At 38.0% G+C, this 16,841-nt stretch overlaps 1 protein-coding gene across 1 annotated transcript in view; it reads left to right on the top strand.

Moving 5' to 3' along the window:
* Positions 1 to 16,841, top strand: part of LOC126832696 (low-density lipoprotein receptor-related protein 2) — a 52,287-nt gene that overhangs the window by 11,631 nt on the left and 23,815 nt on the right. Inside the window, exon 2 of the mRNA XM_050563563.2 lies at positions 15,388 to 15,507. Within this exon, the coding sequence (XP_050419520.1) occupies positions 15,388 to 15,507 (120 nt within the window). The remainder of the gene's footprint in view (positions 1 to 15,387; positions 15,508 to 16,841) is intronic.

Raw genomic sequence — 16,841 nt, 5'->3', positions numbered from 1 at the left:
GGAGACTATATGAATATTCATTAATCTACAGTTTTACATCTTAAAATAAACACAAATTGATGCTTTTCAATCCCATAAATCAAGATTTGCCTGAAATCACTTCCGGGTAAATATGTCGAGGTTTAATTTTTAACATCCAAATTCTTGGATCTTGAATTAGACTGTTAGATTGGTTTATTTTTCTGATATATTTGTCAAGTTGTTCACAATAATTACATCAAAGTTGTCTAAAATTAAATTTAGATGGTGAAATGGCGGAATTATACTACTACCGTTGATATTTGTTAAATCTGATCTCTCCTGATAGTCTCCCTTGGTCTCTCTCACTTCTCCCTATTGTGCCTGTTGGGAGAAGTCCTTAAAAATGATCGTAGTCTGAGCTCTGTTGTAACCAAATTTATATTGCGGTCAAAATATTATTTTTTAGATTCAAGAACATCTCGTAAAACAGCATTTTCGGCAGTATCTCCGGAAAGAAAGATTGAGAAACAAGTCCAGCTCATGTACCCCCCCCCCCCCATACCCACCAACACCCCTTCTTAACACAGAGAATCTGTAATATGAATAGAGACGTCCTTTCTCATAAACAAATAATTTTTCTACACCATAATACAATCCATATGATGACGTTCAGCGAGATAGAAATATGAGAACGTGTTCAGTCATTAAAGCTGCTATATTAATTTATATTTCAAAAAATAATTCGGGCATCTTCCAATTGCAAGATGGGGTACTCATGTACAGTAAAAATTTAAGTTCGAATTAAACTTCAAAGTGTTTTGATCCCTAAAGTGAAACAGGCGAACGTTTTCATTATTTTGGGCGCCTTCGCAGATTCCACTCAAAATTATAAGGTTTTACTATTACGGCTAGGTCGCTTTAATGATCGAAATATATTAGCTGTTCAGCTATCTGTTGAAATACGCTAGCTGTTAGCTGAAATCTCTCGCGAAGTAAGATGCTTTGAAGGTCAGATAAGGTCGAATACTGCATACAGAACTAAAGATTACTTCGGTAGGTCAGTTAGGTCAATAGTTGGTTGCTTTTTATGGTAAATACCTTTAGTGCAGCAAAATATAAGTCTGGCGTGGTGTTGTGTTGCGTGGTGGCGGTGGTGGCGGTAATGACGGGTGGGGGGCAGTTTACAAGCACATATGTTATCTTAAAGGTTTACTAGTTATCTTAATCTGGGATAGTGATGACAATATGGTAAATATCCTAAATAAAGAGTGCAGCAAAGGAGAAGTGCGGTGTAATGTGGTGTGGTGTTTTTGCGTGGTATCGGAGATGATGATGTGTGTGGAGGGGTGGACCTGCCTCGGAGTGTTGGGGGAGGGGGTCAGTTTACAAGCAAACACATTAGTTATCTCAAAATGTTTACTAGTTACCTTAATCTGGGATAGTGAGAGCAATATGGTAAATATCCTATATGAAGAGTGAAGCAAACAATAAGTGTGGTGTGATGTGGTGTGGTGGAGATGGCTGTATGTCGCAGAGTGGGGGGGGGGGTACCAGGAGGACATCAGTCTAAGCTGTTACCTTATTTTGGATTCTGTTTTTTCCGTCGTATTCATTAAGGTCTATACCCATATGTTTAGCCCCGGGAAGAAACAAAGATACCGTTATTTACATAATTTTATAACATATTTTATGATGACAATTCGGAGTGAATCTCACCATTTATCTGACATATTATGTGACAGAACGGTGTTATTATTATAATGAAATCAGTGTAGTGACGTAGTACACATAAATCTATCATCGCATTACGTATAATACGTGGCACCTGCTTTCTAATTATTTATTGTGAAAAACAGATTTCCTGAATGTTGGTGAATGTAGTCGCAAACAGGGACGTACTGGGCATTAGGTCGATGGAATTAGGTCGTCCGAGGGCTCGTCGGCCACAACTGGGGGACAAATTGACATATATTAGAGGAGAAAATGATCTATTAGTGGAATGCGGGAAAGGTGGATCAAGCGAGTTTCGTTTCGTCATTCTATGATGTTTTTTTTTTTACCTTGGGATTAAAGTCCGCCCCTGGTTTCAAATAAACTAATATTAGATAAGGGTTTGTGATATTCTGTAGATTCCTGGGCTGCATGCTGTGATGTCTCCTGCAGTAATATTTTCAAAGGAAAAAACACCAAGAAAAATAGATTTCTTTCTTAAAGACTGAAAACAATTAAAAATCAAAAAATTTGCTTTCCGTAATTTCTTAGAAACAACAACCGAGAATTAAGGGTTCCTTTTTACCGTAGAGTGTTTACCACAAGTTAATGCAGTGCAGTATATAAATTTAACCCTTTGGACAAGGAACTGGACCCTAACCGCTAATCATCTTTTTCTTCTTGTTCTTGGGGCGACGCTCTTCGAAAACAGCTTCAGGCCCCTCCTATTCACGTACAGTTGACATGAAGTTGGCATGCGTGTTCCTTGGACAAATGCGCATCAGTTTGTTTTTTATACGACATCACACGTTGTGCGTGATTCCTGGTCCATATTGCACGCTAGTATGGGGGAAATTTTGCCCGGCCAGGGGAGTTTTTACGTGCATGCCAATGTGTACACGGGACCTCGGTTTTTCGTCCCACAGGAACAACTAGACAGCTGTGTCCTTGTCAGATCCTCCGTCCTGCACCACTGGTAAAGGGAAACCACGTCGGAAATTCCCAATGAATTTTCTCGGTCAATGCAGGGATCGAACACGCCACCTCCAGGCTAGCGAGCCAGCGCCTTACCCACTTAGCCACCCCAGGTAGTACTAATTGTTCTGGGAAGAGTGGTAGCCTTAGCATATGCTGCCTTATAAAAGACACTCGTCACTACTTTACATGGAAAATATGAAAGAGGAAACTTGGGTTTGATTGGATGCATGGTTTCGACTACATACCATAGTCATTAACATGTCCTGGCGACGGTCATAAAACACTTGATTACAGACTTTTGTTAATCTCTTGTCTTAAGTATATGGCGACATGGTCTCCACTTTAGGGGATGATGCCCATTCCTTTTTCACAGAAAAGAAGTGGACTGCTTAATTTAATCGTGACAGAATGAGCCTTGACGCTGACCACTCGACATATTGCCAGTGTTATGGGCATCTCTCATGAGGGGGTTGAGTAAATTATCGCCAAAGAGTTAAGAATGGCAAAAGTTTCTGCAAGATGGGTACCAAAGCTCTTGACTGCGGATCAGAAAAGTGACGGATTCCTGACGTCCCGTGACAATCTGCACCGTTTTGACGTAGATCCTAATAAATAGGACGTGGATTCATCACTTTCAACCAGAATCCAAAATTCAGTCTAAACATCGTTGGCAAAAGTGCGTACACCTCGAAGGTGGACTATGTAGAAAAATAATTGGAAATCATCGACTTTGTACAGATCTTTCACAGGCTTAGAATTTTTCAGCCAGCCCTCATATGGAGGCCTACGTCATTTTCATTTTTCGGAAAATATAACGTTTTTACGGCTTAATCCACGCTAAAAATGTATTCAGATTGATTATTTACTATTTTATTAAGAAAATGTAATAAAAATACCACGGGTAGATAATCTGCCGGTTTGGATTTATTCGATTAAAAGGAGGCCAAACAAAATATTTGACCAAACACTTACAAAACTGTTGCCCGGGTCTTGAACTGGAAATAATATAACTCTGAAAGAGGAAGTGGTGTCACTTCCTGGCTCGAGCTGCCCTTGTACCCCACATTTCAACCTCTGGGCAGCCCTACCACAAATAATTATCTATAGATGACACAAAAGCCAGCTGAAAGCTTATATAAATATATCAGCATAAAATGTACAAGCTCTGGCATAACGTTTTTGCCGAAGCAACAATTAACTATACCTTTATTTCTGAAATAACCTAGTTAAAGTTGTATTTTATTGTCTCGATGTCATCATCAATCACACGATTTATGACCAGGATGTAGCCGCATAGAAACAACTTTTTCCTTGTAAGCGAAGACATATATTGATTAATATCTCTAGCAAACTGAAAGTAGACGTCCCAGATTTTACAAGGTATCCTTGATTCACATGGTTTAAGCGTGTAAATCAAATGTCAAAATGTACTGAGAAAAAAATACAACATTTACCACGTCTGAAAATTCTAGCTCAAGATAATGAGTCACGTGGAAATGGTCGAAAAAATTTTGCCATAATGTTTAAATGCAATTGTTCACCTGACAACACTATTACAGAAGCTGTCACCATTAAAAATAAATCCGAGTATTGTATTTCAAATATTGAATAATATATATATTTGGGACGAACCCTTTAATGCAGGGACGGGATGGTGGCCGGGATCTCTGAGCCCCGCCCTCTGAGGGTCTCCCATTCTTGGGAGGATGGAACTCTCCCCCCCCCCCCGGATGCGAGAATGTTTTTGAAAAGCTGACTATAGATATAGATGGTGCTTTCTGGAGTATATTTTGAGTATCAAACCTCCACATCGGGGGTGGGGGGGATTGGATGGCTGAATGGTTAGCACGCGTGCGCGATGTATCAGAAGGTCTGTCATTGGGTCAACTGGCGTGGTTTCGATTCCCCGGTTGTACGTGACAAGTAGTAGGGTACCCTGTCCAACCTCGTGGGTTTTCTCCGGATCCTCCGCGCAAGCGAATTATTGAAATAAAATTGAACCATATGTTAGTTCCGAAATGACCTAAACAACGGAAACAACGTAAATTCAAGACTAAAACAGGACTACAAACTACGTGAGAACGTTCACTTCTTTTGGGACCCTCGATCCTATCATAGTCACAGACTCCTTCACAATCCATCCCTGTTTTTCTGGCACAAAATTTGATTACGGTAATGTTCTCAGTCACCATAGTATTTTATGCCTTTGTTATTGTTATTTATTTAAACCAAAATTTATGTCCATGTCGTGTGGATTTCACAGTGATTTATATTAACTATATTTTTATCGGATATTTATATTTATGATCCCGGATACAAGACGTCATGAGTTAAGATCCACTGTCAACATATCTGCTTTACTTATCGTCAGCTGCTTTTTGATTGTCAAAGACATGTTTCTACGACCATCAAATTCATAAATATTATAACTATTCTCAATTACGCCTATTCTGTAAAAAGAGCTTTAGTCCCGAATGACTTCGGTTGTGTCGACTGAACGTTAAGCCCGGTCTCTCTCAATTAAAGATACACTAGTTAAGAGTTTAATAAAGAGTTGGTCATTCTTGCTATTATAATTCAAAACTAGATGATAAAATAAAGAAAATATTGAAAATTCCATTCAAACTACTTCATTCTCAGCCAAGTTATCTTTGTTTGTAGTTTTGACTAGATGCGTGCACAGTGGTAACCAGGGTACTAGTATAATCAGGACTTAGCCTCGCTTTCCCATTTTTAAATTAAATTTTTAAATGGCGAACCGTTTTAATCTAGTTAAAATCTCGAGTATCCGATGCCATCGAGAGTCGATTATGGTCTTGTTTTATTAATAAATGTCTAATTAATAGTTTAGATAACATTTCAGCCCTAAAGAAAGACCTGCAATAGGCAGATTTAGCTATTGCATTGTGTATGTTTAACCATGAAAATGCCTTAAATAAATGAAAAGTGTAATCAGTTGTTCGGAAGACGAAGCAAATTTTGGTTATTAGCGGTAGATGAAACGAATCTTATAAATACATTAGCGACGATAATTTAATCTTACTTAGTGTATATAATAGTGTAGTTGTCATATTATATAGGACATGGTACGTGGCGACAATATACTACTGTCAAACTGTCATATGACAAGGTGACATGACATGATAGTAGAATAGCTTTAGTGTATGTTGACACTAGCTCACCTTAACACGACACATGTAGATATATACAATGCCATATCATAATCCCATGAAGGTTTGCTACATAGAGAGTGAGAGGGGGCGAGAGATAGAGAGAGAGAATGGGGGACTGGCGTCTACTCGATACTAAGTCGTATCTGGACTTATGCTCTTTGTAAGTAAGAAAGGGTGGATGGGAAGCATACGTACCGTCTTCGATGCAAGTGTCGGATTGCAATCACGCCACTACACTCAATGAAAGACCTTATGATCCAAAGGGCACGCGTTAGACCATTCTATAAATTTAGACTAATTTAAGTAATTAAAATAGAGTGACCATGCATCATTTCTTACGCCACCATGTTTTGTCAAACGATACCCTACATGGGGACAGAACATGGATTGTATATACAACCACCGTCGGTATTTTCTTCATTGAAGATACATTATGGGAGATTAGATAAAGAGCTGGTAGTTCTCACTATAATAGTTAAAAACTAGATAATGTAAAGGGAATTTCCTGAAAATTTCAGTCAAATTGATCCACCCTGAACCGAGTATTTAGCGATTGAATTTTTGGCCTAGCCTCGATCATCATTACTAAAGTCGGTACGATAAAAAAAACATAGTCTTGATTATCCATTTTTTGATTTAATCAGAAGCAGCAGACCGGGTTCTAATCCAGTAAATATTGCAGGCTATCGATGCCATCGACATGGTCTGGATAAGTTAATTAATGTCTAATTAATAATTTAGATAACATTTCTGGACTAAAGAAAGACCTGTAGTTGACAGATTTAGCTCTTGCATAATGCATGTTTAATGAAATGAACTGAAATAAAATGTGGTTTAACGTCTTACTTTTCTGCACAAACGGGTCTTCATTAATCATATTAAGCTGTCTAGCCACATAAACAATGATATTGTCAAGATTTTAATTATAATAGATAAATCAACAGTCGAGTCCAAACTCATTCTGTAATTATGTCCATTCACATGACTTCCATGTTTTGAAGGTGTCTATTTACATACATGTCACCTGCCTCCGACATCACAATTGTGGAACCGGGCGTTAAACACCAAACATTTGCCATATCATTCATAATGGCGTAATCTATTTATGCGTCTTATCATATTGTGTCTGTTTAAACCGTGATCTATTAATGCGTCTTATAGTGTCTCTTTATAAGGAGCGATTTGGGACTTTGTTTTACATGTCTTCATCAATTCACGTAACATTCACAGCGACGTGATAAGCTAGTAATCCAATTAAAGCTAATGTGTTTCGTTAAACCGCCTTTATTGTAATGTAATGCAAAATAATGAAACAATGTATTTAAAGAAATGCAATGACCTCATTCACTATGCTAGTTGACCGACATTTTGAGTCCTAAATCGACGATATTGGTCGAAGACATTATGTATACTCAGAGATGTTTGAGAAGTATTTATTCCGCTTCCATTTAATTAAATTTAAAATGTTTATTTAAAGGGACAATAACACTCTTGCTGGCTTGACAGCTCCAGAAAATAAAAAAAATAGCCTTATTCTAAGTACTAGATGTGTTAGTGTCCTACCTGTTGTGTAAATTATCCATTAAATCCTATTTTACTTGTCCAGAGGGTTCAAAAATATTTTTAAATCCAAGTAACATTTGAAAAGCTTTACGTCAGGCTTTTCAAATCATTTAGTTGAATTTTTCCAATTTTTTAAATTAGGTGTGTTAAGATGAAATTTATATCATCAATTAATTGGAATATTGTAAAATAGTACAATTTGTTGACCAGAATAAAGATTGGGACATATTATTCAGTTACAACAAGAGTGGTATTGAGCCTTTAATCGTCGCGTGTATGACAGATGTGAAACGGAGTAGAGCCGCATTACAAAATAGTATACTAATTTTTGGATATGGCGGCCATTCAGAGCAGAAATCTATTCTCGAATTATGAAGAAGATGAATCTCTGTGTGCAGAATAAGAATTTCCAAGTATTTTCCAGGTATTGGTATTGGTACAGGGCACGGGGCCGGGCCAGTCGATCACCGACGTAAACGTTGGCGAGTGCGCAATAAGCATGACGAATATCCGATTGGCACATTTGTTCTCCATTTGTCTGTTCTGTCTTTAAAACTCCATCTTCTGTCATATACCATCTTCTGTCATAACTCCATACACGGTAAAAGGAAAACACCCAATAAGCATATAACCCTTGATATTTGAGTGACTTAAGAACAAACGAGAGTTATTACCATTTTTGATGACTCGGCTCGGGTACACTGGTCTCCCGGTACAACCAAGATCTGCATGATGCATTGTTTCTTTAGAAAGGACTTTTCACAACAATAGATTTAGACGTACGGTACAATGTTGTTCGAAAGATTCCGCGCAAGTCAACGTTAAATAAAAAAGCTTAAGGGGAAATCTCAAATGCTATACGAGTACTTCAACAAATGTCATATCGAGCACAAGTGTCTTACACTGACTTGATGCATTTGTAAACTTTTAAACTACATGCAGACTTCAACCAAGAAATGAAATGAGACGTCTTACTTTTTTGCAAGAACCAGTTAATGAAGACGGCCATACAACTGTCAAGGTTCTTTTACGTGCAAGCTAGGACGCAGGGCCTGGCAAGAGACAAAAATAGTCGTTCAGATTGAACGAAAAACGAGGTTCCGTGTACATGAACCCTTGGCAGTTGGAATTAGAAATAAAGGCTAGGTCACGACGCCGCTGTCCGAACAAAATTTCCCTCATAGCACACTGCATGGCGTATGCCGGTTTTCTTAGGCCAGTCGAAACAGAACAGTAGGACGTTAAAACCCATTTAACCGTCGGGTTTTCGTCACATACAAACGACTAGACGCGTTTCCTTGCCAGCCCCCACGTCCTGCACCACTGACAGAGCTGAAAGTGGTATCAAATGTTTTACTTAATTAGCGAGAGTTTAGACTTGGGGTTCAGATTTGAGTCTATTTAGTTAAAGGGAAATAATTATTGTTTGGCAACATTTCTGCAAGGATTCTTTCTGGAATACACCATTGATCACAATGGCGTGCACTGGAAGACTTTCGTACAACTGCTAACTCAATATTATCCATGATCTTTGATATTAAAACAGGAATTATAATTCAATATTGATCCATTTCATTTAATATTGATGCTGTTGTCTTACCGTGATAATATGTGCTTCCGGTATTCGATATTTAAGACTCAATGAATATTTTAGAATCAGTTCCCGGCTTTGGTTTCTCTATGGTCTCGAGCGTTATTTGCTAATGCTTTCTTAGAAGATCAAAATATTTAGTAATTCGCTTGCAGTAGAAGGACATCGGAAGACCCGGAAAAAAACTCATGAGTTAGCCAATGACAGACCTTATGATCCAAAGCACCCGAGTTAGACCACTCGTCCTCACCCAAACCAGTAACGTGATATACAAAATTTTAATGTAGTTATGTGTAATTAATGGCTTCTTAGACGATTAAAATATTTAATATCAGTGACCCTATCTAGATCAAAAATGCAATTTTGAACCAATAACTGGACACAAAAGTTAAATTCTGAACCCGGTTTGTATTTTCTTTTCCATATTATTGTTTGCTGTTTTAAGCTATGGTTGGCTGGTTTTCACTGCGCATTATCTCTATTTTTAACAAAGTCAAGAACACTATCAATGGAAGTTCGGTGTTTGAGGTCAGGCATTTACTTGTTAATCTCCACGGTCAAATCTTTAGTTGGTTTGGCAAGCTAACTAAAAACAAATGCAATGCAAGAACTGTACAGTATCTAAGATAATGACAAAGCTTTCCCTTGAAGATTGAGAATTGGTGAAACATTTCGATATTTTTCGTTTTAAAAATAACCTGTCTTACACAGAATTTTTGTTGTAATCTATTAATCCGCTCATCATCCGACATCTTCAGCATCGAGCAATGATTGACCTTTAGCGACATCCCGGAAGTGCATCAGTATACTCAGTATACTCGCTATGTACATAAAGTAGAGTTGGATGTTAGCTCATTTCTAGATTCGAAGCACCGTCGATAAAGGATAGAAGCTAGATATCATGACATACAATAATTAATGAACTAATAGTTCATCATGTTTGACGAATTTAATTATACATCAAAGTTTCTGATCGGCATTAGGGGAATGTGTTTAATACTACACTGTTGTGAAAGTTAAATCTCTAAAATGAATATCAGTCTACCACCTATACAGTTGATATTCTGATTATGTTTTCTTAATTATCAGAGGCGGATTCAATGGGGGCGCGAGTGGCGCCCCCCCCCCCTAATTTTCGACAGTGCCCTTTTTTATTGCTGAAAGTGACTTTTCTCAGACTCAAATATGTCCGTTCCCAACCCGTTGTAGGGATCCCAAATGACTCAAACCATCGACTCAAACACACCAGTCTGGGAAATAGGTCTTGGAATGGCTACAGATGCAAGGAAATGACGGATAATTTTCTTGGGACCCCCCCCCCCCACAGCGGCGTGCCCCGTCTCTGCGGTCAATGCCTTCATTTTGCAGCGTCCCCCCCCCCCTTTTAAAAATTCCTAGATCCGCCCTGATTACATAATAAAAAAAAATATATTTTAGACTTTAAATTATATATTTTATACGGGCATACGGTGTGAAATAATGGGGGAATTTTTGCACGGACAGCGACGTTTTTGTTTATTCTTGGTCGAATCTATGGAAGCCTATAACTACCATTCATAATTTCTACTTTTCGCCTCTTCAGAACACGAAAGTCGAAAAGTAAAAGTTACGACAAAATGTGAGGCGACAAGACGGTATACAAGCCAAAATGCAAGTCGAAAAGTAGAAATTAAGAAAAAACGGGGGGCGCTATTATCGCGGTGTGTTATTTCTTAATTTCCTATTTTCGAGTTGAAATTATGAATGGTAGTTATAGGCTTCCATACGAATCCCATCTGCCAAGAGTTCTTTATGTGACCGCCCGTAAACAATTGATATAATAACGGCACCCTACTGCAGTTACATGGAGAAGGCAGTAATATGCGGCTATTACAAATCTCCAGCAAAGCCGTGAGGAATCACACCTGTTGTAATTATGGCAACTGTTTATTTATAAATGCAGAGGTCGCTGAATGATGCGGATTTTTTAATTGATCATGTATTTTTAAAAGTGAATGCTACTGAGACATTGGTGCTGCTAAATGTTGCAAATTTGTCAATTTGAAGATACTGAAGATATTTTTGAATTGGTATTCCTTTTAGAGATTCAACTTCTACAATATTGAAGTGCGCAAGGTAAATCCCACAAAGGTACAACCAAAAAATGCTTTTACTATACCCGCACCTTTCGTTTACTGTGACATAAAAAAAAACTGTAACAGTATGTCGCGATGAATAAACATTTATGTACTTCACCGTGCGGATATTTTCTTTTTCAGCTTTTGGTTAAATAACCATTTGCTGTCAAATCTCCTATAAAAGTTTTTAATGGCACCCTCCATAGACATTAAAGGTCATTCTAGAAGCTACTCAAATATTGTGAACATGATTGTGCATTGACAGGGTAGTGTCACTAGAGTTAAACTGTAAACATACTACGTACGTCTCTGATGACTTGCTTACAAAAACTGATTCTGTAATTTACCTTATTTTGTGTGTCGGTCCTTGGCCATGGCAGTTTTTTTTTTAATTTTCCGGATTCAAATCATTGTATCCAAATAGCTATATATGCTTCATCCCGGATTTTAAAATTCTTTTGTTCTTATTATTTTTGGTGTTGTTAACTTTGTTGTCTTTGTTTTTATTGTTGCTCTTTGTCTCTTATCGTTGTTGTTGTTGTGTTATTATTTGTTGTTTGGTTTTTGCTAGTTGTCGTGGTTAGACCCCGTGTCGTAAATAGCGGAACTTAGGGATCCTGAAACCTATACGTTCATAATATGCTAAAGATGTAACAGATATTTGTCTTCCATTAACTGAAGTTGTTAAACATAACAAAGTTTATTGAGTGTGTCAATATGCAGATTTACTAATGTTTCTATTCAGACAAGTTCTTTTAATGGAGAGACTGACCTTATTGTTTACTTGTTAATTTGTATCATTATGTTCAAATATTACACTGCTCTCTATTTAAACAGTAAGAATAAAAGAAAACAAATTTCCATTTATTGACAATTTCTGGTTTTGTTTACCAACCGAGAATTATGGCGTCTTTAAATGTCATACACAACGATGTGAGTAGTTTTTTTGTGGTTGCTGATTACGCGCCATGTTTGCTTTGAGACTTGGAAGTCAAATAATCAAGAGTCGGTCAGAATTTTGGATTTTGTTGAGTCATGTGTTTGCCGACTACCAATAATATTTAACAAGGCTTATCCGATGTATGTAAGCACATGACATTAATTCTACTTCTACATTATCCATCACCCCCTTTTTCTTATTTGCATAAACGAGTTTACACTGCCAGTTTGATGTGTTGTTAGCAAAGATTAAGGCCTGATTAAGTTGTGATTCCAGTAGAATATGAATGCGTGTGTGACGTAGGATGCCTATATAATATGAGTTATGACAGAAGTTGGGGTGTGCACGGTCGGATCCAGGAATGTTTGCAGGTGGGGGATTGCCACGTTCCGTAGATAATAAATAGTCTCTATCGTCATTTTGGCTTATATCTAGGGTAACCAGAGGTCACTTTGACAAAACACAGAAACTGGGATTTTGCAATAAAACATACATGTACCTTACTACGCTACGATTTACTTTTATTACTGATATGCAATAAAATTAGTTGTGCACGATTTTGACAGGAAACTTTAAGGAAGCAAAATAGACAAACAAAAACCGACATGCTTTTATTATACATTTACTTAAAGGGGAGTGACAATTAAAATTTTGACGGGAAGTTTCGGTCCGATTTTCAGAATATTCGGACTCAACCATAATTATGGTGTAACGGTGATATATTTGAACAGTTTTAAAAATTTGATAAAAATTGTGATCGCTAGCGGGCCCATAAGCTAGAAACGTGATATTTCGTACAACCAGGGGGTCATAAACCAGCAGGTTACGGTCCAATACGCGCCAATATCGAAAGGAACCGAGATCTTTGGGATATAAATATATATTTTAAATTTTATCAAAATTAGATTAAAAAATTCGAACCGCTGGGTGGTCCACAACCTGGGTATTACGTTCAGATCTAAATATTAAGGCCACCGGCAGATTTCGTCAAGGTCACGAGATGTAAACAGGGTTAGGGCACGTGATTGTTGGGTTAGGTTTTGTAAGTTTCATAAAAATCGGACAAAATTTGTGACCACAAGAGTGTCCACATTCTTGGTATTATTATGCATATACATTGTATTTGTAAAGTTCAGCGTCACAAGATTAATCCACCATCGACTGTGTTTTCAATTCATTGCTGAGTAATTATATTAGCCAGAAATAGCTCAGAAAGCGTTTTCGAGGATCTAGACCCCCCCCCCCCAAGAGCTTCCGGCGCCTAGGCGACACCTGGACCGCTTCCCCTAAAGACCTGGGGAGGTAGCCCCCACCCCCACCCCAAGCAACAATTACTTCCGCCGACCCTGAAATTTAACCAAACCTCCTTCCATTTTATTTTTCGCTTGCTTTCTTCTTTACTTTATCCTACTGTTATTGCTACTGTTTACTACTGCTACTAAGCGGGACGAAACGGGCCTTCGCCGCACAAACCGGCACGTCGAATTACCTAATAACATACAAATCTACCCAATAAATCCAAATTCCAATACCAGGAACCACAAAATAAAACACTTTAACCAAAACAGCGCCTACTGAATGAGCTTCTCGGTAAACATGCGGTTTGCGGTAAAAACTCGGCGTTTGCGATATTGAATAATTGCAAGCTGGACCCATACACAAATCTACCAATATCTCAACGATAATATCATTACCAAGTTTCATTGTTTGAACATTTCCGGCGCCAAATATGCGATTCTTAGTTAGCAAGTACCAGCGTATGGTCCAAGAAATGAGTGTGAAATCATATCAAAATCAAAGTCCGTCATTCCAGCATGCCAAGTTTCGAGTTTCATGTCGATTTCGTATTCAAATGCAATGAAATGGGGTTTAACGTCCTACTATTATTCGTATCCGGTACAGGAGTTGGCTGTAATCTGGGTGCGAAGGCGAGAGTATAATTTATACGTCCTAGCTTGGCCAAATTGTGCTTACGCGGATGTGGAATAGACCCTGGTTATGTAAGCCCATAAAATTATGCAATGATCTCCTCTTAATGACAATAACCGTGGTCTGATCCCTAAAAAAATCGCACAGGAGTTATATCCCTTAGATACGGCTGTCGAGCGAGTTCGAAAGTGATTTTTATATAAAAAGGGTATAATCGCATATTTGGCACCGGGTACATTCAAACAATGAATTGCAGTAGTAATCTAATGTGAATGTGGTAATATAAGTTGGGATTTTGGGAAAAGGGTCTATGGGTTAAGCTTGCAAAGACATCGTACATGTAACAGTAATTCCGCAAACCTGGAATGGGGAATGGTGGGCCCGCAAACCGCAAATTCACCGTGACACATTTCGTATTCGACACTGAAATAGGCGCTTCTTTGGTTTAATATGTTATCTTATGTTTCCTGGTTTTGAAATTTGGAGTTATTCCTTTTTATTGGGAGGAGGGCGGGCCTGTAAAGGAAAGGGTCTAATCCTTTGCAGAGCCTCGTCTAAGGATTTGGTGGTGCGCGGCAATGTAGGGCGAAGCCGGATCTGCGAACATTGTAGGTGCGAGCCCGCGCGGTTTTTTTGGGGGGGGGGTCCTCCCCCAGAAAATTTTGAAAATTGACTCTCTTAGACTCGATTTCTGAGCACTTAAAAAATAGTTTCGGAAATTTGATACACTAGTTTTAATTGAACCATGGATTGATTTATACCCTGTAAAATCGAGATCAAAACACTGATATGCGGCTGACCCGCAGACAGAAATATACCCATAAAACAATCAGAAATACGATTTTGTAAACCTACGCACCATGATATAGTATTGGTTCATGGGAAAAACCTTGTCAGCGATTTTCAAAACGTATGTCTGTTGCCGCCCAGTCTTCAACTTTTGGTGCTCAGTAGGCGGCACAATTTGGCCAGTGCGCGGCGGCGGCGCCGCCTAGTCACCATGTTAAACGAGGCTCTGATCCTTTGGATGGTACTAAAAACAGCGCTAAATTTACACTTTTGCACGTCTGCCAGTTTCCGTTAAGGGTGACATATGACCGAACACCACATTTCAGCCGAATCCATCAATAATTTTAATTTTTACCGATCTTTTGGGTTTTCTCAGATGCACTGGCAGCCTTCTTGGCTTAGCCTATTTAGACAATCAAGACACTAAAATTTTCATCTACATTCTGCTGGCCTGTATATTAATTTAAATGCATGGACGGATATGCATGGTATGTGAGTTTGACAACTAGCCTATGAATCTGTCAGTCTATTATACCGATTGTTCGATAATCAGTTGTTCTCTAGCTTATTCCTTTTTCCCAGACAGTTAAGGACGTTAAATCCTGTTTCAGTTCTTATAATATTTTCTATTTTCAGCTTGTTTACCGTGCAGTGAAGATTTATTTCAATGTAAGAACTGTCGCTGTATATCAAATCAGTGGTTATGTGATCATAATAACGACTGTGGTGATAACTCAGATGAATCTACAAACTGCAGTAAGTAGAACAACCTTGTTTAATTTTATTAATGTCTTAGAGAAAAAAAATTAATCATCAACAAAATTACAACATCATTAACATATTTTTAAAACATGAACTTTCTCACTGCCTGGTCGGGACATTAAATTATCCCTTCTGACATAGCATGTCCATCATTGTAGATCTGTAGGTTCCCAGAAAAGTATTTATCGGGTGGTTATTTCCAATAAAAGTATGGTAATTTTGGTATATATGGAAAGTAGAGACATCCAATCTTAACAGAAAAATACTGAAAATAATTTTGGTACATATGGAAAGTAGAGACATCCAATCTTAATAGAAAAATACTGAACACTCTTGGAGCGTATACAGAACAAAAATGTAAGGGTTCCCCTAATCAACAGCCCGACGATTAGGAATTTCTGCACGCGTGATTTCAAAGGTCACACGCGAACATTGAGCGTTTGATGTACAAGTTGATAAACTTTATGAAGAGTTAGACATACAACACTTTCTGAGATAAAAATGACGGAAAAAGACGCGGGTAGTAGATAATCCGAGAATTTAATTAGGATTCGATATTTGTAATAATAAGTGCAGGGGGACTGCACCACACAAAATTTACACAAAAACAAATACACGGACAGGACATACTCAGGAAAACACAAACATACAGACAATTGAAAAAAAGTGAATGGATCCGGGGGCTAGCCGTAAGCGTCCACTGCGCTGTACAATCCCGGGTCTGTAGTGACACAGACTTTACTCAAATTTGAAAACAATTAGGAATACAACCCAAAGAACCCATTGTGCAATGCCAGCATGAGTCATGAAGCGATTAAAGACAACATCGTCTTATGTATGCAATGAATTCCAAGAGAGGTAAGCCACGTGACGTAAACATCACCTGGTTTGATCGAATTTTTATAGCAGGACATTCCTTCGCAATTACAATGTTTGAGAAGAATTTGAAGCAAAGTTAATTAATTAGTTTGAATAGGTTTTTAGTCCATATATACCATTAAATCACCATGTTTGTACGCGGGAAGCCGGGAACCCATCTTTAAATATCAATATGAGAATTGGTTTTACATAGACTAAGTCTGTTCCCCAATCCCATTTAGAAATCTTGAATAAAAATATTGTTAAAGAAATTAAAAATTTAAGGCGGAAGGTCAGACATGGATTGTGGGAATTCCCATGTATAAATAAACTACTCACTTAAAGGCAAACAAATGGCGCCCTCGCCCCCATTTCATCAGACAATTATCAGACTATTAGCTTCCCTAAGGCTTGAAATCAACAAGAAAGATACAGGCCCAGATACTGCATAGATTTAAAATTGTACACAA

The sequence above is a fragment of the Patella vulgata genome, chromosome 9 (assembly GCF_932274485.2).
Source record: "Patella vulgata chromosome 9, xgPatVulg1.2, whole genome shotgun sequence".
NCBI lineage: Eukaryota > Metazoa > Mollusca > Gastropoda > Patellidae > Patella > Patella vulgata.
Note: the sequence above shows the minus strand (reverse complement) of the source record. Positions and strands in the feature narration are given on the sequence as shown.